Genomic DNA, 25352 nt, shown 5'->3' on the forward strand with positions numbered 1-25352 from the left:
CAAACATCAGTTACCGTATATACTTAAGTATAAGCTGAGCTTTAGCAGCACATTTTTAATGCAGTTTTTGTGGTAAAATTAGGTGCCTTGGCTGATATTCAGGTCAGCTTATACGTGAGTATATACGGTAAGCCAGTGGAAGACGCCATTGAACAAGCTCAAGTGAAATCAGTGATTAAGAGGAGGCTCATTTGGTTGTTGTTGTTTTTTTTTTATGTGAAGGGGATAGTGTATTTAGAGTTCATTCCACCAGGTCAGACTGTTAATCAAGCTTTCTATTTAGAGGTTCCAAAAAGTTATCCCAACAGTGTGTGACAACAAAGGCCTGATTTGTGGGAGCCGGGGGACTGGTTTTGTCACCACAACGATGCACCTGCTCATGCAGCCATCTCGGTGCAGCAGTTTGTGGCAAGAAACAGCATGTCTCTTTTGCCTCACTCACCTGACCTCACTCTGTGTGACTTCTTTTTGTTTCCGTGAATGAAGAGGGACATGAAAGGACAGTAGTTAGACTACATAGAAGAGGTGGAAAAAACAAGGGAGGGGCTGATAGCTATACAAACAGATGAGTGTTTATAATGTTTCTAAGAATGGAATAGCAGATTTGACAAATATATTGAGTGTAATGGAGAGTACTTTGAAGGTGATAAGGTTCTTTTGTAAAAAAATAAAAATTAAATATATAGCTTTGCAAAAGAAAAAAAATCTGTTTTGGGATAGGGGGTACTCCCTCGGAGGTCCAGGGACTCAAACTATCGGATCTGGACTGCTTATCCCTTAACTTGGGTTGGGTCCTCTAGGTTGGCTGCACACTGTGTCCCATGTGGTGGCCCCTGACAGATCTTGATCTTGGCCTTCAGTCACCCATCCAAATGGAAAGAAAAGCAGGAGAACCCAGTGCGTATAAGACCTTCTGGGATCCAATCTCAGCATGGCCCCTTCTAGCATGATGTTTGCTCAAAATGGGGCTAATAACAGTGACTCTTATAGTAGGTGAGCTATTGGCTCCATTGACAGCTTGTCTTTAGTAACCCTGTATAAGGTTTCTGAGGCTGAAACCTTTGCAGGAGCAGATAACCTCAACTTTTTCCCTTGGGGCAACTGATGAATTTGAACTGCTAACCATGTCATTAGCAGTCTAACACTTACCCAACAGTGCCACCAGACTTTCTAATAAGCTGATAGCGTCTTTGTTATCTAGTGCTGCTGTCCCACAGATACCACACGTGAATGGCTGTCACAAACAGAAATTCATTCTCTCTCAGTTTAGGAGACGAGAAGGCCAAAATCTAGGGAAAGGCTTTCTGTCTTTTTTTTTTAAATCATTTTATTGGGTGCTCATACAACTCTTATCACAACCCATACATACGTCCATTGTGTCCAGCACATTTGTATATTTGTTGCCATCATCATTCTCAAAACATTTGTTTTCTACCTGAACCCTTGGTATCAGCTCCTCATTTTTACCCTTCCTCCCCACCCCTCTTATGAACCCTTGGTAATTTATAAACGATTATTTTGTCATGTCTTATACTGTGCGACATCTCGCTTCACCCACTTTTCTGTTGTCTGTCCCGCAGGAAAGGGGGGTTATATGTAGATCCTTATAATCGGTTCCCCCTTTCTACCATACCTTCCCTCCACCCTCCTGGTATTGCCATTCTCACCACTGGTCCTGAGGGGATCATCTGTCCTGGATTCCTTTGTTTCCAGTTCCTATCTGTACCAGTATACATTCTCTGATGTAGCCGGATTTGTAAGGTAGAATTGGGATCATGATAGTGGCAGGGAAAGAATTTAAGAACTAGAGGAACGTTGTATGTCTGATCGGTGCTACACTACACTCTGACTGGCTCGTCTCCTCCCCAGGGGATGTCCAGTTGCCTATAGATAGGCTTTGGGTCCCCACTCTGCACTCTCCTTCATTCACAATGATATGATTTTTTGTTTTTTGATGTCTGATACCTGATCCCTTCAACACCTCATGATCACATAGGCTGGTGTGCTTCTTCCATGTGGGCTTCGTTGCTTCTGAGCTAGATGGCCGCTTGTTGACCTTCAAGGCTTTAAGACCCTAGACGCAATATCTTTTAATAGCCGGGCTCCATCAGCTTTCTTTACCACATTTGCTTATCCTCCTACTTTGTCTTCAGTGATCATGCCGGGAAGATGAGCATCATGAAATGTCAGTTTAATAGAACAAAGTGTTCTTGCATTGAGGGAGTGCCCAATGTCCATCTGCTACCTTAATACTAAGCCTATAAATATATGCACATAGATCCATTTTTCTATCATCATATATTTACCCATGGATATGCTTGTATTTAGACCTCTATAAATGCCCTTTGCCTCCTAGTTCTTTCCTCTATTTCCTTTTACTTTTCTCTTGTTCCACTATCATGCTCAGCCTTCATTTGGGTGTCAGTAATTCCTCTCAGTTACATTGCCCTTGCTGAGTCCCTACCAAGCCTCTTACACCGTCCTCACCACCAATTTTGGATCACTTGTTGTTCCTTTGTCCCTGGGTTTGTTAAAGCCACTTCCTTTCCCTCACCTCCCCCTCTCCCATGTACCCCCTCCTCCCCACGCCCACCCCCAACCATCAGTCCAGTTGTTTTCTCCTCCAGATTGTTTATCCCGCTTATCTTATCTAGATAGACCTGCAGAGATAACAGTATGCACAAAAACAAGACAGAGCAAAAGAAAACAAAACAAGAACAACAAACCAATGACCAAAAAAAGGAAAAGCCTGTAAATAGTTCAAGGGCTGTTTGTTGACCTTTAGGAGTGTTTTTTGGTTGAGTCTGATGTGGTGCCATGCCCTGGCCCTGAAGTCTATTTTTGCTATTCCTGGGACTTCCTTGCTCTTCTCCCCTTGCTGTTCTGTTACACGCCTTTAGTGTTTTGCCTGGGTGCGGTGGGGTCAGATTGGGCGCTATTCCCACACTGTCTCCAGTGTTGTCTCTTGTAACACTATGGGTCAGTGAGGGATGTCATGTCTCAAAGTGGCCCCAGGGGCAGCCAGCCCTTAACACATCATTACGAGTCCAGTAGGCGCAATTTTACAGTGATAATAAGTAAAGATTACAGTAAAGTTATAGAGAGTATGAGAAATATAAAATTAATGGAGTCACACACAATTCATGGTAGCATGCTCACTTCAGCCCCATTTGGCTGTCCAAGCAGAGGGAGAGAGAGAATCTTTAATGTTAACCAAGGCTTTTAATATTTTCTGGGGACATGCAAGCCCCCTAATTACAGGTGAGGACATACGTCACAGGAAGGGGTTGTGCTATAGGTAATACAGCAATGGAAGGGGGTGATCTAGGGGTATCTACGCAATAGGAAGAGGAGGGAATGGGGATACACATGTGGCAAGATAGGCAGATCCAGATCAGGATGGCAGCGGGATCTCCATAAGAACCATTAGCAGTAGGGTGTAAACCCCACCTACAGGAACCAAGGTAATGGTTGCAAGCTATAGGGAGAAGTAATCCATTGTCCCCAGCAGCAGGAAGCAGGCCCACTCCTGTGGTGTGGGGAGTCAGCAGTCTGGCAGAGACTGCCTTCAGAGATGTCTGTAAACATCTGACCTCCCCCACAAAGTGGGGCCGGCCATATAGTCCTCTGCATTCACTGCTCTGTGCAGGAATATCATCCTCAAGGCTTGGTGGGCCAGGATGTGCTCTACTCTCTCTTCCTCTCCCTTCATTTGCTCCCATGTGCTTTGATCAGACATGTCCCTCTCCCTGAGCTGTAGCTTCAGTTCTGTCCTCTGAAGTGAATTCTTCTGGGGGGAATTCTTCTGGGTAGCTATCCACATAGTTGGGATTGAAACAGAATAGTAACCCACTCAAGGGGAGAGTTATGTTTATATCTCCACAGGGAAAGAGGGACCAGACTTCAACCTGGTGCTCCAAGATGTGAATGCAACATACTGGCACGAAGCAGGGAACCAGTAGAGAGGCCATCTGTTTATGTCGCGTCTAGGTCTTTCTCAGCTCAGCAAACCTAGGTCCTCCTTTCTGCTCATTTGTTTAATCACTTTGTACCGCAAAAGAGGTTGACTCAAAATACAACCTAGTCCTGTAGAGTGCTTCCTGCCTCATTAACATAATGAAACAAAACCCCTCAAAACTCAGGGGTTTTGATTCTGATCCATAGTGACCCCATAAGACAGGATGGACCCACCCCTGTAGGTTTCCAAGACGGTAACTCTTCTATGGGAGTAAAAAGCCTTGTCTTCTACTGGGTAAGCTAGTGGGTTCAAACTGCTGACCTTTTGGTTAGCAGCCCAATGTGTAACCCACCACAGGGCTCTTTATTAACATGAGAGGTTAGGATGTGCAACACATGGGATAAGTAGAGGATAATTGCATAATACTAGATCATGGCCCATCCTAGTTGGTACATATTTAGAGGGGGCTGGGGGAGCCGGGGAGAGATCATTCAATCTATACCAGTACAAGGTGGCTTCAAAAAGTTCCTGGAAAATGGATTTTAAAGATAATGGAATTTTCTGTGAACATTTTGAATCCCCCTTGTTTTAATTATTAAGTTAGCATTATCATTTCCAGTCAATTCATCATCACCACCTTCATCATCACCAACAATTAGTCCTGCAAATGTCCTCAGCCTGATCCTCACTGGCTCATTTTGAATCGCACGCTGAGCTCAACCGCCTGTATCCAACTCTATGGGCCTCTCCCTGTGGCTTAGTGGGGACTGAGGGCAGAGTGTGCTTAGTGTTCTGATTGGTAAGGCTCAAGTCCCATGCTCCCCCCTCTTCTATAGCGTTCTACCCAGATCACAAGGAAGGATTGGGGATGAGAAGTAGTTTGGGTTCCTAATAGAATTTTTAAAAAACATTTTATCAGGGACTCATACAACTCTTATCACAATCCATACATACATCAACTGTGTAAAGCACATCTGTACATTCTTTGCCCTCATCATTTTTAAAGTATTTGCTCTCCACTTAATAGAATTTAGCAACTGTCCCAAGAAGGGAGAGGACCCGGCGGACAAACACAACTTAAGGGTTCACCTCTACCCGCCTCACTTTGCTGTTTTTCAGGCAATTTGTACACCGAGGCAGCTGAAGCTGCCATGGAAGCCATGAAGGGCAGGCTGGCTAACCAGTACTACCAGAAGGCGGAGGAGGCCTGGGCGCAGATGGAGGAGTAACGCACCAGGAATCACCGCTGGCTGCCCCAAGCAAAAGAGCTGGGAGCCGGCCGGCGTTGGAAGGGGGAGAGGAGTAGATGGAATATTTTTAGTGTGTTATAAATCAACTTTTGTATTTCCTATTTTGACTCTTGAAAATATCTTTGCTCCTAGCAAAAATGACTTGCTGCCCCTAGGGCAGCCTCTTGGGGGAGTGGGGCATTGAAAAAGCAACCTAATGACCTAACATAGGATCCTAAGGGTTGTTGTTTTTTTAATTTCTCATAAATTGTAACAAAGTGTTTTTTTGTTTTTTTTACTTTGGTTGGAAAATACTAGGGCTTTGCTCAGCCATCAGCTTAGGCTGGACTGAAATCTGTGGGCTCACAGAGCCCTGCATTTCCAGGGCAGAAGCCTCTGTTCTCAGAACGGAGCATCTGGGAGTCGCCCGTGTGGCATTTCCCCCAGGTGTGGATTGATTGTACCATATGCAGGCTCCCCTGTGCTGTGGGGAGGGGGCCTTACACGATTGCCCACTCACCTTTTGGTTTAATTTCCTTCTTACAAGGCCACAGATATTCTGGGCCATAGCCAGATTCCAGTCTTCAGCATACTTCCTGCAGTGGGCTGTCCTTAAAAAAGGTCTGAATTTGTAATGCGCACATTTACTACCTCTGACTCCTTCATCAGCTAGTGTGTAAGTGGGTGCTCCCCAGAGCTGGCAGGGTACCCTCCTGCACCCTAATGGCAGCATGCGCCTGTAACGGAAGTAACCCTTGTACGGTATACTGCCGTGTCGTTCTAGCACCCGATTCCTCTACTATCTGTTCTTAGCCTGGCCCTTGGTATTTTCTGCCTGATGCTAGGTTGGTTGCAGCTGAATGCTTTCATCAGGTGCTCCTTAAGATTTATCTAAGATGTTTGAGATTAAGGCCAGAGCTATAGCACTCTTTAATTCAAGTCATTTCTCCTGGGTCATGCTGGGCCTTCCTTACTGAAGGAGCCTTCCCTGTCAAAGCACTTCAGAACTAAGATTTGAGCATGCTTTACAAAGAGTGTTTCAAATAGCAAAGACAACAAGACAGCTGTGTTCAACCCCAAGTGCTGAAGAAACCCCCGTTTAAAAATCAAAACATTTAAAACTAACACCTTTGGCTCTTCAACACTTTCCAATGAAGTGCTGTGGAGTTAGGAACCCAAGCAAATACCCTGTTCCAAAGTCCAAGGAATGCCCTTAAGAAGATAAGCAGACAGGGTCAAGTTTACTCTTGAACCGTCCCTGTCACCCGCCCAGGGCAGTGTCCCTGGTTTTTGTATGTAGATAGTGACAGCCAGCTTCCCCCTGGAAGCTACAGCAGTTACCCTGCCTTCACCTGCACCAGACCACGTGGCCAGCTTGTGTGAAAGTTTGTGTGTGTGTGTGTGTGTGTTTCAAACCAGTACATACAGTTGAATTGCATCAGCTAAATGCATATAAAAACAACTTTATTGTGAGTATTGCAAGCATCCTAATCATGTATTTTTTGTCCTGCTGGCTCCAAGATGATGTGTCAGAAGCAGACGCAGGCGAAGGTCTGGAGAGCAGCAGAGACAGGGACACAACCGAGAGTTCCTTCGTTTCAGACGGAGAAACAGTGTCTCACGAGCACGGACTTCCCCAGTGACACTGCCGGTTAGCAGCTAACACGGAGTGCAGGTTTCAGAGCTGCTGTGTTCTTTAGAGAAGCCTGGGAGTGAGAATGTAGGTTACCTGGCCCTTTCAGCTTTGCAGCAGGCAAAAGGAGAAAAAAAATCAGGCTGTACACATAAAGCGGGGAAAGGTACCCAAACCTCAGTGCTTCGGAATATCCTTGTTCCCCGTTACCTGAGGCATTATGGGAATTTACTGCTAAATAGCTTAGCAAACCAAATCAGGTAAACTGCCCTTAAACACAGCAATGTTTTGCAACTTGACTTCCTTTCATCCCAGCACACCGGTCTGCAGTAGCAGGCAGGCTTTACAAGGCAGTGTACGTTTACACAGGTTCTATGCAGCGTGTGTGAAAGGAGCCCTGATAGGCACGGTCCCTCCGAATACACTCGCTCCACAAAGCAGACGCTGGGAGGGACCCCGGAGAAATGGCTTGCTTTAGATTTACTTTTGCATATGTATGTACTTTCGTTTCCTCTTTCCAAATAAAGTGGCTCCTGTCTTTCCAGTCTCAAATTCAAAGGCCTGTGGGAACCAACGACTGACATAGCTGGGTGGAGGGGAGGCTGAGGCAAACCCAAGGACTCACACAAAATCATTGGCAAGAAGGGCTTGCAATTCCGCTCCCCAGGATTGTCCCTGTGGGAGATGAGGGCCCACTGCCACTCCACTTCCTATGGTTTTCCCAAGAGCTGCTGAAAATTGGATTTTTTTTATGCAAAGTTCTGGATTTTTAACATTTGTAATCAACTCTAATAATAAAAATTCTTCCCGATTTGACCCACCTGCTGTCACTTTGCTTTTAGAGAAGACCTTTGGCGTCTCATATCTTGATTTTCTATCTGCAAAATGGATCATGTTTGCCTCACAGTAGGGTTGCCATGGAGCTTTGAAGCGTGTTTTGTGAGCCAAAGCGTGAAATGTTAACAGCATAACTCTATATAGTCCGCTCCTTTTTAAGTGGTATTGTCCATGAGGGTGAAGAAAAAAGAGTCAAATACAACCAAATGCTGGAAAGCAGATGAATGTGACTGAATTAGGTGAACCAAAAATACTTAACCTTAAGTCAGCAAGAGGGAAATTTGAGAAGGAACCAAATTTTCTTCAACCCCCTAAAGGCCGAGAGAGTGGTGGCCCTGGGAACCTTCAGCATGGAGGTATGAAATGAGACTGAAAATGAAGGTTCTGGGCCAGACTGCTAGATGCGTTCTGGCCTGTGTGGCCAGCCTGCTGCCTCTTCCCCCTGCAGAAGCCTGGGCCACCGGGGTCTAAGCTCACTGCCAGCACTGCAGCGCAGCAGACACACAGTGATCATATAGGAGAGGATAGATAGAATGAATGCCCCTGTGAGTTTCCAAGACTGTAACTCTTTAAGACTAACTAAAGCACCTCTGATTGAGTGTGGGAAACAGAGACTGAGAAGAGAGTGTAAGTGTTTATGGATGAATCCTTTATTCTCATATATTAAGCCTGGCAGACGGGATTTCTGGGGTGGAGGGAGGTCTTCACCCTTGTGAATCCCAATCACATCCCCATAATTAATATTATTCCCCACTGTATGTTCCCATACTAGTGTTACCTTGAGGTTACCTGTTAACAAGCACATGGCTGATTACCATCTGGCAGACAGCTTTAATCATAGGAGCAGACATAGACTATTGCTTGCTAGGCTCTGATGACAGCCACTCCCCCTTACCTGCCCTGGGCACTGGTGTTGGGTTATTCCTCCAATGTACTCAGCGACCTTTTAGGGTTAAGGTACAGTCCACTTTGTTATGTATGTGGTTCCTTGTAATTAGGGGGCTTGTATGCCCCTTAAGTAAGGTGACCAGATTTTAACACTGGTAAAGCGGGACACCAGGGGAACACCATTGATAAAACTCATATCCTGGCGAAATAGCCACATGGCAGGTATACCCTAGCTTGTCATGCATTCTTTACAAAAATCAGGACTTTAAAAATGCCGCGGGACATGGGAAAAATTGTTAAAAATCGGGACGTCTGGTCACCTTACGTGTAAATGTATAAGCCTGTGTTGGAAATATATTCTCTCTCTCTGCATGAACCTGGCTCCTGAAGTCATGACTAGGAAGGTGAGCCCTTATCATGCATGCCTTATCGTGTCTGATGGCTCTTTACTTTACCGTTCAATTACACAACTGTACCTCGGACCCATTTGGTTGCGGGGATTGGTGCCCCACAATGTAGGGTAGAAAAAGACCCCCATCTCGAATATAATTTAAGGAGAACACTTTTCAAGTCTCAAAAGAGACAAAGAGACCACATCATTGGGCTGAGGGAGGCCATCAGCACAAGGTTAAAATGGCATCTGAGGAGTCCAGTTGGGATGTGAAATAAATAGGCCATGGGACAAGGGAACGGTCACAAAGTCATGATTGGTGGCAGAGGACCCCGACTACAGGTGGGACCCCGACTAGGACACGTGCATTGTTACATAGAAGGGCTTACGAGATGAGTCCAAGACCTTCTGAGCAAGGTAGTCATGTGAGCTGAAAGGGCCTGCAAGACTCATGACTATGAAACTTCTGTCCCCATCAAAGATACACCCAGGCAAGCCCCTAAGAGAGACTGCCCTTCCCTGGGATGGTTGAAAAGGGGTGGACGGAATCTATTTGCCAATGCCCACTGCCTGAGGCCCAGATTATCACATTCTTGTTTAATGATCAGAAGGAATTCAGTGGGAGCTCAATCGAAGTGGAGCCCCTGCACACAGATTTTGGGCTGTCACTGCCATCCATAGCCTTCTGCAAACCAGGGTGCTCAGAATTTAGGCTCTACTGCAGGAAAGGCCACCACCGCCAAGCCCATCCTTACCCTCAGAACTTCCCAGACAACCCATCAGAGTGTCATTCTTAGACTGGCAGCCAAGGATCGCTGTCCAGGTAACTTCTATGAAAGACAGACAAATGCAAATGAGATGAAAGTATCTGATCAGAATGTTGGGGTGGGAGTGGGGGGATACCATTCTTCCAAAGACAGGTGGCTGAGAGCTCAAGGAAAGATTGGCAATTCCAAAGTGGTGATACAGGAATTTATGATTTGCTGATGGAGGCTGATGCCTGGGCAGTGGCAGGGCTGAATTATTTCTCTGTGTCCGCCAGAGGGAGGCAGAGGTTTTTATGATTTATGGTGCGTAGCCCTACCCCTGTACCCATTAAATGACATACAGCCTGTTCGACAATGACATGGGCACAAGCATCTCGAACCCTGCAATAAGCCTGAGTGTTCCTGTGGCCATTTTACAGCTGAGAAAACATTTGCATTAATCAGAAATGAAGACTGGGGATTCAAAAAAAAAGATCAGAGGCCATCACAGTTCCAGCATAAGCAGTGAGACTGGCCATGCTCAGGGATTATTCCCATCAGCACCAGGAAACCTATTGTGCAAAGCAGAACTTAAAGAAATTGATGGAAGAGATTTCCAGGCGTGGAGCCTGGTCATTTGACCCAACACAGGAAACCACTTGCCCAAACACATGGACTCGGCTACATTAGCTACGATCAGAGTAGAAACACCCAAGTTAGTTAGGAGCTTGGTTTCTTATGTATATCTGCTAACACCCTGAGTCCAGCTTCTCTTTATGCATTTCACACCTGATTTTTCACAAGATAACTGTGCATGGGGCTACTAGACTGATTGCAAGAAACTCTCCAAAGCTTGCCAGGACCCTGCAGCCTATATCCCTGCAAACTCCCTGCTGGGCTTGTATTAAGGACAGGCCTGAATGAATCAATCCAGGAAGCCCCTATGGGGTAGTGGCAACAACTTGGGCTGATAACCTGAAGGTGAGCAGTCTGAAACCAGCAGCCACTCTGCAGGACAAAAAGACGGGGCTTCCTACTGCCGTGGAAAATTACACTCTTGGAAACTCACAGGAGCAGTTCTACCTTGTACTACAGCATCTCCATAAGCTGGAATTGACTCAGTACCCTTGAGTTTGGTTTGGTTTATTCTGGTAGGAAACTCTCTGGCTTCATTTGAGCTCTTACCAACTGCTAAAGTTTTGGCTATATTTGGGGAAGTCATTGTATTACATTTGAGAATTGCTGGCTTTTTTTTAAAAGGAGGATCAAGATGTGTCTGGGTGCGGGAATCCCAGTTGCCTTTGGGAAGGGTCTTGAGCTAGGAACCCAAAATCGTGAAGGTTCCTCTGTGACCCTCTCCTCTTATCACTTTGTGAGTTCATTTTCTACGCACTGGCTTTCTCTACTTCTGCAGCCCGTACCTATCACAAAACATGGTTGTGTTAGACAGGGTTCTCTAGAGAGACAAAACCAGATTGCTAGTAATTATATATAATATATTTGTAAAGATAGATATATAACACAAGAAATGAACTATTAAATTTATACAGATAGATAATACAAGAAATTAACTGTTAAATTATAAAGCAGTGAGACACTAGCAGTCCTTTAACTCTTGAGATCCACCAGTTCTTTTTTTGTAGAGAGAGCTGGGCTATATATACCCAGGCAGCAAACAGCAAGGCAGGTCACAAACTCACCAACTGTTGGTCCCCAGCTCCAGAGATGAACATTCCAATCGTGTGGGCTTAAAGGGACCTTAACTTATAGCAACACAGTCCACAGGCTAGGCGTCCCACAGGTAGTGTACCCTTTAAATTGAGCCACAGAACCAGCAAGGCGAGGCTCACCTAGCCATTTATCTCTCCATCCTTCAATTCTGTGTTTATCAGCCAGGCTGGCACAATAAACGATCACAATGGTCAACCCCAAATCCCTTCTGTGTTAGGTTGGGTCAACTAGAGAAACAAGTCCAGAGACACTCATATGTGCATAAGAAAGAGCTTTATATAAAGAGTAATTGTATATTAAGAAAACATCCCAGTCCAGATCAAGTCTGTAAGTGTGATATTAGGCCTTATGTCTGATACCAGTCTGTAAATTCCACTTTAGACTCACATAGCCATACAATGATGCTGAGCACAGGAAGATCACAGGTCAGTGGGTGGAAAGTCTTGTGGTGGAAGCATCTCAGTGCTGACATGGGCCTCCACGTAGCTCCTCCAGTTTCAGGGGTCTAGCTTCATCAGTGTAGCTCCATGTGTCTTGTCAGCAGGAAGACGAAGCAGAGAATGTATCTGGCCTCCAGTGAGTTATTTATCCCTGGTGAGCCTCCAAAATGAGGTCATCAAACTGCGACCCAATTGACAGGATAAACTCTACCCCTTCACTCTTAATAGTCTCAAGTTGACACCAGATTATATAACTACCACACCTCCTTCCTAGTTCTGACCAGTCTTAGAAACTAACTCCAGCAAGTTCAGATTCTCAAAAGAATACCAGATTGATCCAGCTTGAGTCCTATGTTTGTCTACCACATAACCTACTAGCCATGGTGGTAGGGACAGGAAAGCTTACCACGCAGGTGGCCTACACACATTCACTGAGCTGGTTGGGGAATTCCTTGAAATGTGGGGAGACCCCGGTTCTAAAATGCCAATGCTTCTGTTGACCTCCAGGACTATTTCGCATTTAGCCTGGTGCCACCTTGCTTTACCTTTCTAGGAGCCCTGCATGTTGGGCCAACTGCAAGGTCAGCATTTGGAACCACGAACACACTGTACAGGAGAAAGAGGAGGCTTTCTGCTCCCATAAAGATTTGCCAACTGGGAAACCCACAGGAGTAGTTAGTTCTATTCTGTCCTCGGGAGTCACTGAATCAGAATTGGCTCGATAGGATTGAGTGCCTTGCCTGTGTCCTCAGTAGATGGTTGTTTATGTGTTGTTGGGTTTTTTTCCTCCATTTAATCTCTGAACAAGCTGCAAGCACTCCCAACACAATGACATGTTTGCATGCCATTACGTAGGTTAAATGGAGAAATAAAACCCAGACTAAAGAAGAGACTAGAAAATGAGGAATACAGAATACCTGAGTGTTAGAGGTGTTTGTGGCAATCTCAGAACCCTAAACCGAACTCACTGACATGGAGCAGATTGCAATTCATAGCAACCCGTTATAGGACAGGGTAGAACTGCCCCTGTGAGTTTCTAAGACTGTCGCTCTTTATAGAAGGCCTCCTTTTTCTCCCATGGAGTGGTGTATGATTTCATACAGCTGACATTGCAGTTAGCAGCCCAAGGTATTCCCCACTATACCAGCAGGGTTCCTAAACCGGACATTAAAAACCCTAAGGAGCAAGTTACATTCTGACAATGTATGGGATTGTCGTCAGTTGGAACCAACTTAATGGCAACTGGTGGTGGTGGCCAACTGGATATTGATCACAGCCCTGGGGAGTCTAATATAAATGAAACAAAACCAGAACTCTATGTACCAATGTGTGGTTCATATGACTTTCTAGGGATATTTTCAAGGCAACATCAGCCTTGGACGGCTTGGAATTGCTGCCTCATTCACCTAGAGATCCTTGGGCTAAGTATTGTCCATGGTTCTTTGCATTGAGGCAAGTGGTCAAGGCTCTTTGGGGTCTCCTACTTTCTTGCTGATAAGCCCTGGTAGTGCAGTGTTAAAGCACTCTGTTGCTAACCAAAAGGCCGGTCAACTTTACACATTAAGGGTCATCTTACAGGGTGACTGAAGCAGAATCAATTCAACAGCAGTGGGTTTTTTTTTTTTTTTTGAGTTTGGCCTTTTCATTTATGTGACCAGTTGCCATTTAATTGAATCCAACGCATGGTGAACCCATGTGTATCAGATAGAATTATGCTTGATTGCTTGATTTCAGTGGCTAATTGTTCAGAAGTAGATTGCCAGCCCTTTCCACCTCTGACTGGTCGCTATAAAATCCTCATCTTTGTCTCTAGTAACAATTTTGTGTTGAAGTTTATTTTTTCTGATAATAGAGTAGCCACTACAGCCCTCTCCATTCGAATTCAATTGATATTTCCCCCCGTTCTTTTAACCTATGCTCTTTTTAAATCCACTGGGGTAGTTCTACTTTGCCTTTGAATCTGAAATGTATGTCTCTTCCAGATAGCCTAGTGAGATCATGTTGGCTGATTAGTTTTGGTTTTAGTCCTTCTTACCTATTTGGATTTTTTATTAGAGTATTAGATCCATTTACACTTCGTCCATTTATGGGCCTCTTGAAGGGGTGTAAGAATGTGCCCTCTGACTGGAGTGCTCATCTCTGCTTCCCAAGGCTGGTACCTCCTCAAAACTCAGGACTTCATTGGCTGCCACCTCCTCAAGAAGACCTCTGAGATAACTGCTTCAAAAGCAGCTCCCCACCCAATCACTCCACTGTCACGACAATCTGGCTTATCTTGGGTAGTTCAATGGCCATTGTCAGTTTCTCTCCATGAGGCAGGCACTTTGTTGTCCGCTGTACCCCTGGAGCCTCAAGCACATCTCAAACACAGGAGTAGTTGAATGAATGAAGCTGCCTGCATTGAATAATGTGGTCCCTATGAAACAGGTCAGAACTGTTGTTACGCACTTGGCTGCTAGTAGGTTGGTAGTTCAAACTCACCCAGCCACTCAGCAGTATAAAAGACTTGATTACCTATTTCTGAAACAGTAGTTACCGGTGGTTGTTTTTTAATCATTTTATTGGGGGCTCATACAATTCTTATCACAGTCCATACATACATCAATTGTATAAAGCACATTTGTTCATTCCATTCATTGCCCGCATCATTCTCAAAACATTTGCCCTCCACTTAAGCCCCTGGCATCAGCTCCTCATTTTCCCCCTCCCTCCCCGCTCTTCTCTCCCTCCCCACTCCCCTCTCCCTTACGAACCGTTGATAATTTATAAATTATTATTTTGTCATATCTTACACTGTATGACCTATCCCTTCACCCACTTTTTGGTTGTCCATCCCCCAGGGAGGAGGTTATATGTAGAATGTAGATCGTTATAATCAGTTTCCCCTCCCCCACCCTCTGGTATCGCCACTCTCACCACTGGTCCTGAAGGGAACATCTGTCCTGGATTCCCTGTGTTTCCAGGTCTGATCTGCACCATTGTACATCCTTTGGTCTAGTCAGATTTGTAAGGTAGAATTGGGGTCATGATAGTGGGTGGGGAGGAAGCATTTAGGAGCTAGAGCAAAGTTGTATGGTACATCGTTGCTACACTGCACCCTGACTGACTCATCTCCTCCCTGAGACCCTTCCATAAGGGGATGTCCAGTTGCCTACAGATGGACTTTGGGTCCCCACCCTGCACTCCCCCTCATTCACAATGATATGCTTTTTTGTTTTTGATGCCTGATACCTCATCCCTTCAACACCTCATGATCACACAGACTGGTGTGCTTTTTCCATGTGGGCTTTGTTGCTTCCATGTTAGATGGCCACTTGTTTATCTTCAATCCATTAAGACCCCAGACGCTGTATCTTTTCATAGCCATGCACCATTAGCTTTCTTTGCTACATTTGCTTATGCACCTGCTTCATCTTTAGATATTGTGTTGGAAAAATGAGCATCATGCAATGCCAGATTAATAGAACAAAGTATTCTTGCATTGAGGGAGTACTTGAGTGGAGGTCCAATGTCCATCTGGTACCTTAATACTAAACCTATAAATATATGCACACAAACCTATTTCTACATCTTCATATATAAATATATTTACATATATACATGCCTTTATTTAGACCTCTATAAATGCCCTTTGCCTCCTAGCTCTTTCCTCTATTTCTTTTTACCTTCTTCTTGTCCCACTATCATATTCAGCCTTCATTTGGGTTTCAGTAATTCCTTTAGGTTACATTACCCTTGGCCATGCCCTACTAAGCCTCCTACACCCTCCTCACCACCGATTTGAATCACTTGTTGTTCCCTTGTACCTGGGTTTGTTAATACCACTTTCTTTCTCCCCACCTTCCTCTCTCCCATGTCCCTCCAAACTGTCAGTCCCATTATTTTCTCCTCCAGATTGTTCATCTAGCCTATCTTATTTAGACAGACCTGTGGAGATAATAACATGCACAAAAATAAGACAGAGCAAAAACAAGCAACAAAAGAAAACAACAACAAGCCAATGACAAGAAAAATACAAGAAGGAAAAGCTCGTAGTTCAAGGACTGCTTGTTGGCCTTTAGGAATATTTTCTGGTCGAGTCTGATGGGGCGCCAAGTGAGCCCTGGCCCCAAAGTCTATTTTTGGTATTATCTGGGGACTTCATTGCTCTGTTCCCCCTTGGTGTTCTGTTGTGCACCGTTAGTGTTTTGCCTTGGTGTGGTGGGATCAGATTGGGTTGAATTCCCACACTGTGTCTCCAGTGTTGTCCCCTGTAGGGCTATGGGTCAGTCAGGGATGTCATGACTCATAGTGGGGCCGGCCATATAGTCTTCTCTGTGGATTGGTAGTTACAGGTTCTATAGGGTCTCAATAAGTCAGAATCCATGACTTTTTTAAGGGGGGAGGGGCCTACACCAAGGACACGATTCATATATCACCACTATGGGATGGGGTGGCGGAAGGCACCTATCATGTCTTTCATTATCAAGGATGGGTTCTTGTTAGAGTAAACCAGCCTCTAACATTGATGGGGTTCCGCAGGAGCAATTGTACGGTTATAATATGTAAAGATCACAGTAAAGTCATAGAAACTAGGAGGGTCTTAGGTTTAGCATATATTTGAGGTAGACAACCTGGGGAAGAACCCTTCTGTATTCCACAATTCCCCTTTTGTTTTATGTATTAAATTCAAATGAGCCACAGTGGCAGTATGGTTACTTGAAAGTGGTCCGGACAAAATTAATGCCAATATTAAAGTAGCCAAGCCAAGAATTTCGAGCTATGGCAAATATTTTAAGTCTGGGCTATGGGGGTAAAATCTGCCCCAGGCCCATCACAATTAGGGGAAGATTTGCGAGGAGTTGGATGACACGCGGGAAGAGACAGAGCACATAGGGGTGTCTGCTTCTATAGTAAAGCTGCCGGCTACACAGCAATCAGCTGTGTGCTTGTAAGAGGTAACTTTCAGGTAAAATGGAGAACAATATTATGATAATGTGATTGGGACTCACCTTCAATCTCAAGAGTGAAAGCCTCCCTCCACCCCAGCCTGCCAGGCTTCTTAGTACAAGAATAAAGGGTTTATCCGTATACACGCTCTTCCGTTCTGTGCTCCCCACAACGTGCTTTATGTATAAAATTCAAAAGAGCCATAGAGGAGGCTACATGATTTTCACTCGCACGCCATAGCTTTCTATAGGAGCAGCATGAGACTGCAAGCATCAAAATTATGGTGACCAGCACAGTCAGACTAGAACTTACCATATATATTTGTGTATAAGCTTAGTTTTTCAGCACATTTTTAATGCCGTTTTTGTGGGAAAATTAGGTGCCTCGGCTGATACTCAGGTTGGCTTATACTCAAGTATATACAGCTAGGTGAAATACTTCGAACCCAAGTGCGTGGGATCCAGCCTGTCTCTACACCATCCACCAATTGTTTAATCACCTCAGAGCTAGTGGATGCCTTAAATCCATCCTTGAATGTATAGAAAATATCCTTTTAGCTGAATCACATCTAATGAAATGTTTCCCTTAAACTCTTGCAAATGTTTCCTAATCAGATCCCAATTATTTAAGGTTACATCATATGTGTAACAAAATCTGCAACAATCTAACACAATTTAACATCAAATGAGATTGATAGGACTCCTCATTCTGCTGCCCTACAGCAGTGTAACGCAGTCTTCCCTCTCCTGATGGTGTTATTTTTTCCTAAGCCCTTATCAGGGATCTGTGAGAATGCTTGTTTGGTAACCTGAAATTGCACTTCCACTCTGATGAAGTTACCACTCCCCATTAACTGATCTGACCCTATGGGTCTACCCTGCTCTGTGTTCGCGTCTGTGTCTCAGCCCCTACTGTCCACCAGATTCTGTAACGCAAAAATTCTGAGAAAAAAAAGGCATACTGTCGTCAAAGCTCTCCAGTCAGTAAGGATCCAGCTTTCAGACTCTGCCAAAGACCTTACCACACTAATGACAAAACTCAAAAGGCTGGGTCAAGATCTTTCAGCAACTCAAAGGGGGAAGGTGCTGTGAACTCCTTCTGGGTGTTGCCCATCAGGCTGTCTGTTAATAACTCAAATAGGAAAAGACATCCTAATTTCCAAATCTACTTCTTCTGCAATCTCTCTTTCTACCTTTGAAAGTAATGGTGCTCTCCTATACTTTGTCTCTTTCCCTCTATTTTCTGAGCTGGTTTTCTGGACTGGCAGATCACTAAACTTCACTTTGTGTATTCGGTGTTAGCACTCTTACTTTGCATTTCCTTGGAGCTGATCTCCTCATCTTTACCTCCTGCACTGGCTTGCTTGTTGTGTCACTATCTCTGGTCTTTTCTACACTTAATTCCAGCAGGGGGGCAGATGCTCTTCTGATTCAGGCTTAGTTTTCTCAGCTCTGTCTAAAATCTCATCTGCCTGATACCCCTTCTGCCAGCCTTTCACCAGATTTAAGTTTGCAAAGTTTAGAGGCTTCTCGCTACCCTGCTGGTTTTGGTTCTTTGCTTTCTCTACCTTTGAAAGCAAGAGAGCTTCATGGCATTGTTTAATAGCCTCGCTTTGGGTCTTAGAATTCAAGTCCTCTAGGGCTTTATCACCTTTAGACTTTCGAGGCTGCAGTCCCCCAAGGGCATAGATAGAGGCTGTGACCATGAGGTTTTGTTTAGAATCAGAAGCCTTAGATAACAAATCAGTCCCTGCTTCTTCATTTTTTCCCTAAAGTTTCATTACCTAATTCATACTCATTCAAAGAGATTTCAGCTTGCTTTTCTAGATTTGGATAGCTCACACAAGACTTCTCACTAGACTGGTAATCCTCTTTCTCTTCCTCCTGCAAAGGTTCTAAAACCATCTTAACTAGAGCCCACAGAGACCATGTCTCCATAGGGATAGTCTCCCCATCTCTGTAGGCTTCCTTTATGTTTACAATGACTTTCTCCCAGGTCTCTAGATGGGAAGTTCCTTCCTCTGGGAGCCATGTATTATACATTTTTACTACTTTTAGAAAACTGTGCATCTTTTAATTTTTAATTAATTAATTAATTTAAATTTTTTATTATTTATTTTTTAAATTTTAAAAAAACATTTTGTTAGGGGCTCATACAACTCTTATCACAATCCATGCATATACATACATCAATTGTATGAAGCACATCTGTACATTCTTTGCCCTAATCATTTTCTTTATTTTTTTACATTTTATTAGGGGCTCATACAACTCTTATCACAATCCACACATATACATACATCAATTGTATAAAGCACATCCATACATTCTTTGCCCTAATCACTCTCAAAGCATTTGCTTTCCACTTAAGCCCTCTGAATCAGGTCCTCTTTTTTTCCCCTCCCTCCCCGCTCCCGCCTCCCTCATGAGCCCCCTTGTGCATCTTTTTGTTTGTTACTTTTAGTCCCTGTCTTTTCAGTAAGTGTATGAGCATAATACCACAGGTTTCAGGCTTACATTTACCTTGCCCCATTGTCCTCTTTAATATGCTCACTCACGATTTCACTGCTTCTCCACCAATCTCCCAACCAGGTCCTCATTTCAAACAATCTTCCCAATTCACTCTACTTTCCAGTGGGGCCGTACAACTGTTACACGGGGTATAGCTCAAAAGAGTTTTTTTTTCTTCCTACTGTGCTCCACACAATGGGAGCCATTTGTTAGAGTAAACCAACCTCTAACATCGGGGTACACAGGAGCAATTGTATGACTATAATATATAAAGATCACAGTAGTCATAGAAGATAGGAGAGAGGGTACAATAAAGGAGTCAGACACATTTTCCGGTAGCATGCTCACCTCCAGGACTGTGATGATCTCAGCAGCCAAGTCCTTGCAAAGTGAGGGGGGGGGGGTTGGGGGGGAGGGAGGAGGAGAGAACATATTCTCTTTATTTCTGACCAAGGCATATATATATATACACTTAGGGCTGTGCCAGCCTCCCTGATTACCAGGTAACCACATACATCACAGGAAGGGGCTGTACAGTAGACATACACATGGCAGGAAGAGGATGAGCTAGGGGTGTACATGTAACAGGAAGGGGAGGGATTAGGGGTACACATATGACAAAATGGCAGCCTAACCTTGGTCATCCTTGAATGGGCTTGACCTTGCCTCTAGGCTCTCCTTTAAGGAAACAATCCAGTACCCTCATTAGAACGGAGTGGGCCCTACTTAAGGTGGCACAGATTATACAGTCTGATTGCTCTAGATGGCTGATAACCATCAGGGAGGTAAGCTCTAAGCAGTTGCATGGACCTCCGAGTAGATAGTCATTTACCATGTGTAGCAAGCAGCATCTTAGGTTTGACATATATTTGGGGAGGACAACCTGGGGAAGAACCCTTTAGTATGGCACAGGTTCTGGTCTCTATAGACGTCAGAGCAGGTTCTAGAAAGAATACAGGGCTTTGAAGTCACACAGACCTCAGTTTGAAATCAGGCTATGGCGGAGAACAGAGGCCAAATTCAAAACCTTAAAATCACTGCTGCAGAGGTCTGAGGGGCAGGCCCCAATACCAACTACGTGGATACCTGTTCCTCCCCACAGAAGAATTTACTTCAGAGGACAGCACTGAAGCTGCAGCTCAGGGAGAGGGACATGTCTGATAGAGCACTCGGGAGCAAATGAAGGGAGAGGAAGAGAGAGTGGAGCACATCCTGGCCCAACAAGCCTTAATGAAGAGATTTCCGCTCAGAAGAGCCAACCCACAGAGAAGACCATATGGCCGGCCCCACTATGAGACATGGCATCCTTCACTGACCCATATCCCTACAGGGAACAACACTGGAGACACAGTGTGGGAATTCCACTGGATCTGATCCCACCACACTGAGGCAAAACACTAAGGGCGTGCAACAGAACAGAGCAACGAAGTCCCCAGGAAATATCAAAAATAGACTGTGGGGCCAGGATTTGGCGCCCCATCAGACTCGACCGAAAAACACTCCTAAAAGCCAATAAACAGTCCTTGAACTAACTACAAGCTTTTCTTTCTTCTTGTTGTGTTTTGTTGTCATTGGCTTGTTGTTTTGTTTTCCTTTGTTACTTGTTTTTGCTGTCTTGTTTTTGTGTATGTTATCTCTGTGGGTCTGTCTAAATAAGATAAGCTGGAAGAACAATCTGGAGGAGAAAACAACAGGACAGACATTTCCAGGGGTACATGGGAGAGGGGGAGGTGGGGGGAAAGGAAGTAGTGGTAACAAAGCCAGGGACAAGGGAACAACAACTGATCCAAATTGGTGGGAGGAGGGTGTAGGAGGCCTGGTACGGTGTGACCAAGGGTAATGTAACCCAGAGGAATTATTGAAACCCAAATGAAGGCTGAACATGATAGTGGGACAAGAGGAAAGTAAAAGGAAATAGAGGAAAGAGCTAGGAGGCAAAGGGCATATATAGAGGTCTAAATAAAGGGATATACATATGTAAATATATTTAAATATGAGGATGTGGAAATAGATCTATGTGCATATATTTATAGGTTTAGTATTAAGGTAGCAGATGGACATTGGACCTCCACACTCAAGTACTCACTCCCTCAATGCAGGAATATACTTTGTTCTACAAAACGGGCACTCCATTATGCTCACCTTCCTGACACAATCACTGATGACAAAGCGGGTGCATAAGCAAAAAGTGGTGAAAAAAGCTGATGGTGCCTCGCTATTAAAAGATGTACTGTCTGAGGTCTTAAAGGCTCGAAAGTAAACAAGCAGCCATCTAGTTCAGAAGCAACAAAACCCATATGGAAGAAGCACACCAGCCTGTGTGATCATGAGGTGTCGAAGGGATGAGGTATCAGGCATCATCAGAACAAAAAATCCTATCATTGTGAATGAGGGGGAGTGCAGAGTGGAGACCCAAAGCCCATCTGTAGGTCATTGGATATCACTTTACAGAAGGGTCGTGGGGAGGAGACGAGCCAGTCAGTGTGCAGTGTAGCACTGATGTAACATTTAACTTTCCTCTAGTTCCTAAATGCTTCCTCCCCACCCAACCCCAGCTATCATGATCCCAATTCTACCTTACAATTCTGGCTAGACCAGAGGATGTACACTGGTACAAATAGGAAGCGGAAACACAGGGAATCCAGGGCAGATGATCCCTTCAGGACCAGTAGTGAGGGTGGCGATGCTGGGAGGCTGGAGGGAGGATGGGGTGTAGAGGGGGAACCCAATTATGAGGATCTGCATATAACCTCCTCCCTGGGGGATGGACAACAGAAAAATGGGTGAAGGGAGACATTGGACAGTGTAAGATATGACAAAATAATAATTTATAAATTTTCAAGGGTTCATGAGGGAGGGGGAAGCAGGGAGGGAGGGGGAAAAATGAGGAGCTGATGCCAGGGGCCTATGTCAAGAGCAAATGAGAATGATGAGGGCAATGAATGTACAAATGTACTTTACACAATCAATGTATGTATGGATTGTGATAAGAGGTGTATGTGCCCCTAATAAAATGATTCAAAAATAAATAAATAAAATGGAACACCAAGTCAGCAAAAAAGCGTGCATGTTCATGGAACTAGGGGGAAAAAAGCACTGCCAGAACTCTGCTGTCCCCACCCATGTGTCTGCCACTATGGTTGAAGATGCAGCAAGATGACTTAATTAATGGGAGGCAGAAGAGATGCCCCTGATAGAATGTTAAATGGTAGAGAAGGATAAAATAGACGAAATTCAGATACAAGAGAGCTTAAGATTTCATATACCAATGAATATTAAATATCAAATGGGAGACTTTGTTTTCTTTATTTTTAATCATTTTATTAGAGGCTCATACAACTCTTATCACAATCCATACTTACATCAATTGTGTAAAGCACATTTGTACATTCATTGTCCTTGTCATTCTCAAAACATTTGCTCTCCACTTAAGCCCCTGGCATCAGCTCCTCATTTTTCCCCTCCCTTCCCGCTTCTCCCTCTTTCATGAACCCTTGATAATTAAAAAAAAAACAAATTTTATTAGGGACTCATACAACTCTTATCACAATCCAGTTGTGTAAAGCACATTTGTACATTCTTTGCCCTCATCATTCTCAAAACATATGCTCTTCAGTTAAGCCCCTGGCATCAGATCTTCATTTTTTCTCCTGACTCCCTGCTCCCCACTCCCTCATGAGCCCTTGATAATTTATAAATTATTATTTTGTCATATTTTATCCTGTCCGACGTCTCCCTTCACCCATTTTTCTGTTGTCCATCCCCCAGGGAGGAGGTCACATGTAGATCCTTAAAATCAGTTCCCCCTTTCCAACCTACCCTCCCTCTGTGCTCCCAGTATTGCCACTCACACCACTGGTCCTGAAGGGATCATCCACCCTGGATTCCCTGTGTTTCTGGTTCCTATCTGTACCAGTGTACATCCGCTGGGCTAGCCAGGCTTGCAAGGCAGTATTGGGATCATTGTAGTGTGTGTGTGTGTGGTGGGGGGGAGCATTTAGGAACTAGAGGAAAGTTGCATTTTTCATCATTGCTACATCCCACCCTACTGACTCTTCTCCCCAGACCCCTCTGCAAGGGGATCTCCAGTGGCCTACAAATGATCCGGATTTGGGTCTCCACTCCGCACTCCCCACCTAATTCACTATGGTAAGATTTTTTGTTCTCATGATGCCTGATACCTGATCCCTTCAACACCTCTTGATCACACAGGCTGGTGTGCTTCTTCCATGTGGGTTTTGTTGCTTCTGAGCTAGATGGCCGCTTGTTTACCTTCAAGCCTTTAAGACCCCAGACACTGTATCTTTTGATATCCAGTCACCATCTGCTTTCTTTGAAAACTTTGTTTTCCATGAAACTTAGCAAACATGACTTAGGATGAGGTTGAAAATCTGAGAAGAAATAGAAAAGGTCAGCAAAGGTCATATAACTTGGCAACATAATAGATAATATAATAGAAAATATACATATGATCTAGCAACTCTACATCTAGTACTGTATAAAAAACTCCTCCAAACTCCCTGCCATCAAGTCAATTCTGACTTGTGGCAATCCTATAAATATTCTGGAGAAATGTCCAACCTTTATATACATGGAAGCAGCAGTCAAGATATCAAATGGAATATTACATTGGGTATATCTGCTACACGAGATCTCTTTAAACTATTGAAGAGCAAGAATGCTAATTGGAGGACTAGGGTGTGCCTGACCCAAGCCATGATATTTTCAATTGCCTCACGTGAAAGTTGGGAATTGAATAATGAAGAAGAAACTATGCATTTGAATTATGGTATTAGAGAAGAATGTTGAAATTATCACGGACTAGCAAAAGAACAAACAAATCTGTCATGAAAGAAATACAGCCAGAATGCATCTTAGAGAAGAAGATGGTGAGACTTTGTCTGACAGACTTTGGACGTGTTATCAGGAGTAACGGGTGCCTGGAAGAGGACATCATCCATCCTTTGTAAAGTAGAAGGGCAGCAACCAATAGGAAGACTTTCAACAAGGTTCACTGACCGTGACTGCAACGCTGGGCCCAAACATAGGCACCATTGTGAGGATGGCTCAGGACCAGGTGGTATTTCCTTCCGTTGTACCCAGGATTGCTGTGAGCACAACCCTATTTGATGGCACCTGACAATAACAATACACAAGAAGCCATATACAAGGAAATTTCCTGTGATTTTTTTTTTGTAAGACAAAAATCCAGAAAAACACTTAAATATCCATATTCATAGCTTTGGATAAGTCAGATCTAAATGGATCATTATGGATCTCAAAAACATAAGGTCGCATTGAGAAAAACACATTTCAAAATTATATTGGTTCCCCATGTTAGGATAACCAACCCTTAAAATTCAAAAGGGACAGGTTTTATCCAAGGACAAACTTATCCAACTTAGGAAAGGAGGAAGGGAACAAGGAACACTTTGAGGAAATGGGATAAGCAGTAGTACATTGAGGGGATTGAAATGGATGAGTTGAAATAAAAAGTGTATAAACTGCCAAATAGGAAACTGATGATTTGCTCTGTAAACCTTCACCTAAATCACAATTTTAAAAGTTTTTTTAAAAGATAGTGGTATAGTATGGTACCACTTATTACTTATATATATATGCACAAATATATATGGGGGATTCATAAAGTTTGTGGAAAATGAAATTAAAAGATAATGGAATCATATGTGAAAAAGTATAAGGTGGACAAGAGGTTTGAGATGATGTGGGGGATAAAATGGGTTTTATCTTTATTCCTAATACCCAATTCAAACCAAACTCACTGCCCAATTCAAACCCAACTCTCCCCTGTAGAACAGGGTAGAACTTCCTGAGTTTGTCACTGGTGACCCAGAGTAGAAAGCTTCATCTTTCTCCCTGCGATGTCCAACTACTGACCATGAGGCTAGCATCTCAAAGCATCACCACTGTTCCTACAGGGCTCCATTTATTCCTAATGGTCTAATATCTTTTAAGGGTCAATTTATTCATAGCATTACTTATGTAGCATTTAACTAAACGCATACACGAATGGGAAACAAACAAGCAAAACCCTCATAA

General features: G+C 44.0%; 1 protein-coding gene across 1 annotated transcript in view; it reads left to right on the forward strand.

The window, feature by feature from the left end:
• Positions 1-7640, forward strand: part of EEF2K (eukaryotic elongation factor 2 kinase) — an 82384-nt gene extending 74744 nt beyond the window's left edge. The window contains exon 18 of the mRNA XM_075564601.1: positions 5078-7640. Within this exon, the coding sequence (XP_075420716.1) occupies positions 5078-5187 (110 nt within the window). The 3' untranslated portion in view covers positions 5188-7640. The remainder of the gene's footprint in view (positions 1-5077) is intronic.
• The last annotated feature ends 17712 nt before the right edge of the window (positions 7641-25352 follow it).

The sequence above is a fragment of the Tenrec ecaudatus genome, chromosome 12, assembly GCF_050624435.1.
Source record: "Tenrec ecaudatus isolate mTenEca1 chromosome 12, mTenEca1.hap1, whole genome shotgun sequence".
Lineage (NCBI taxonomy): Eukaryota > Metazoa > Chordata > Mammalia > Afrosoricida > Tenrecidae > Tenrec > Tenrec ecaudatus.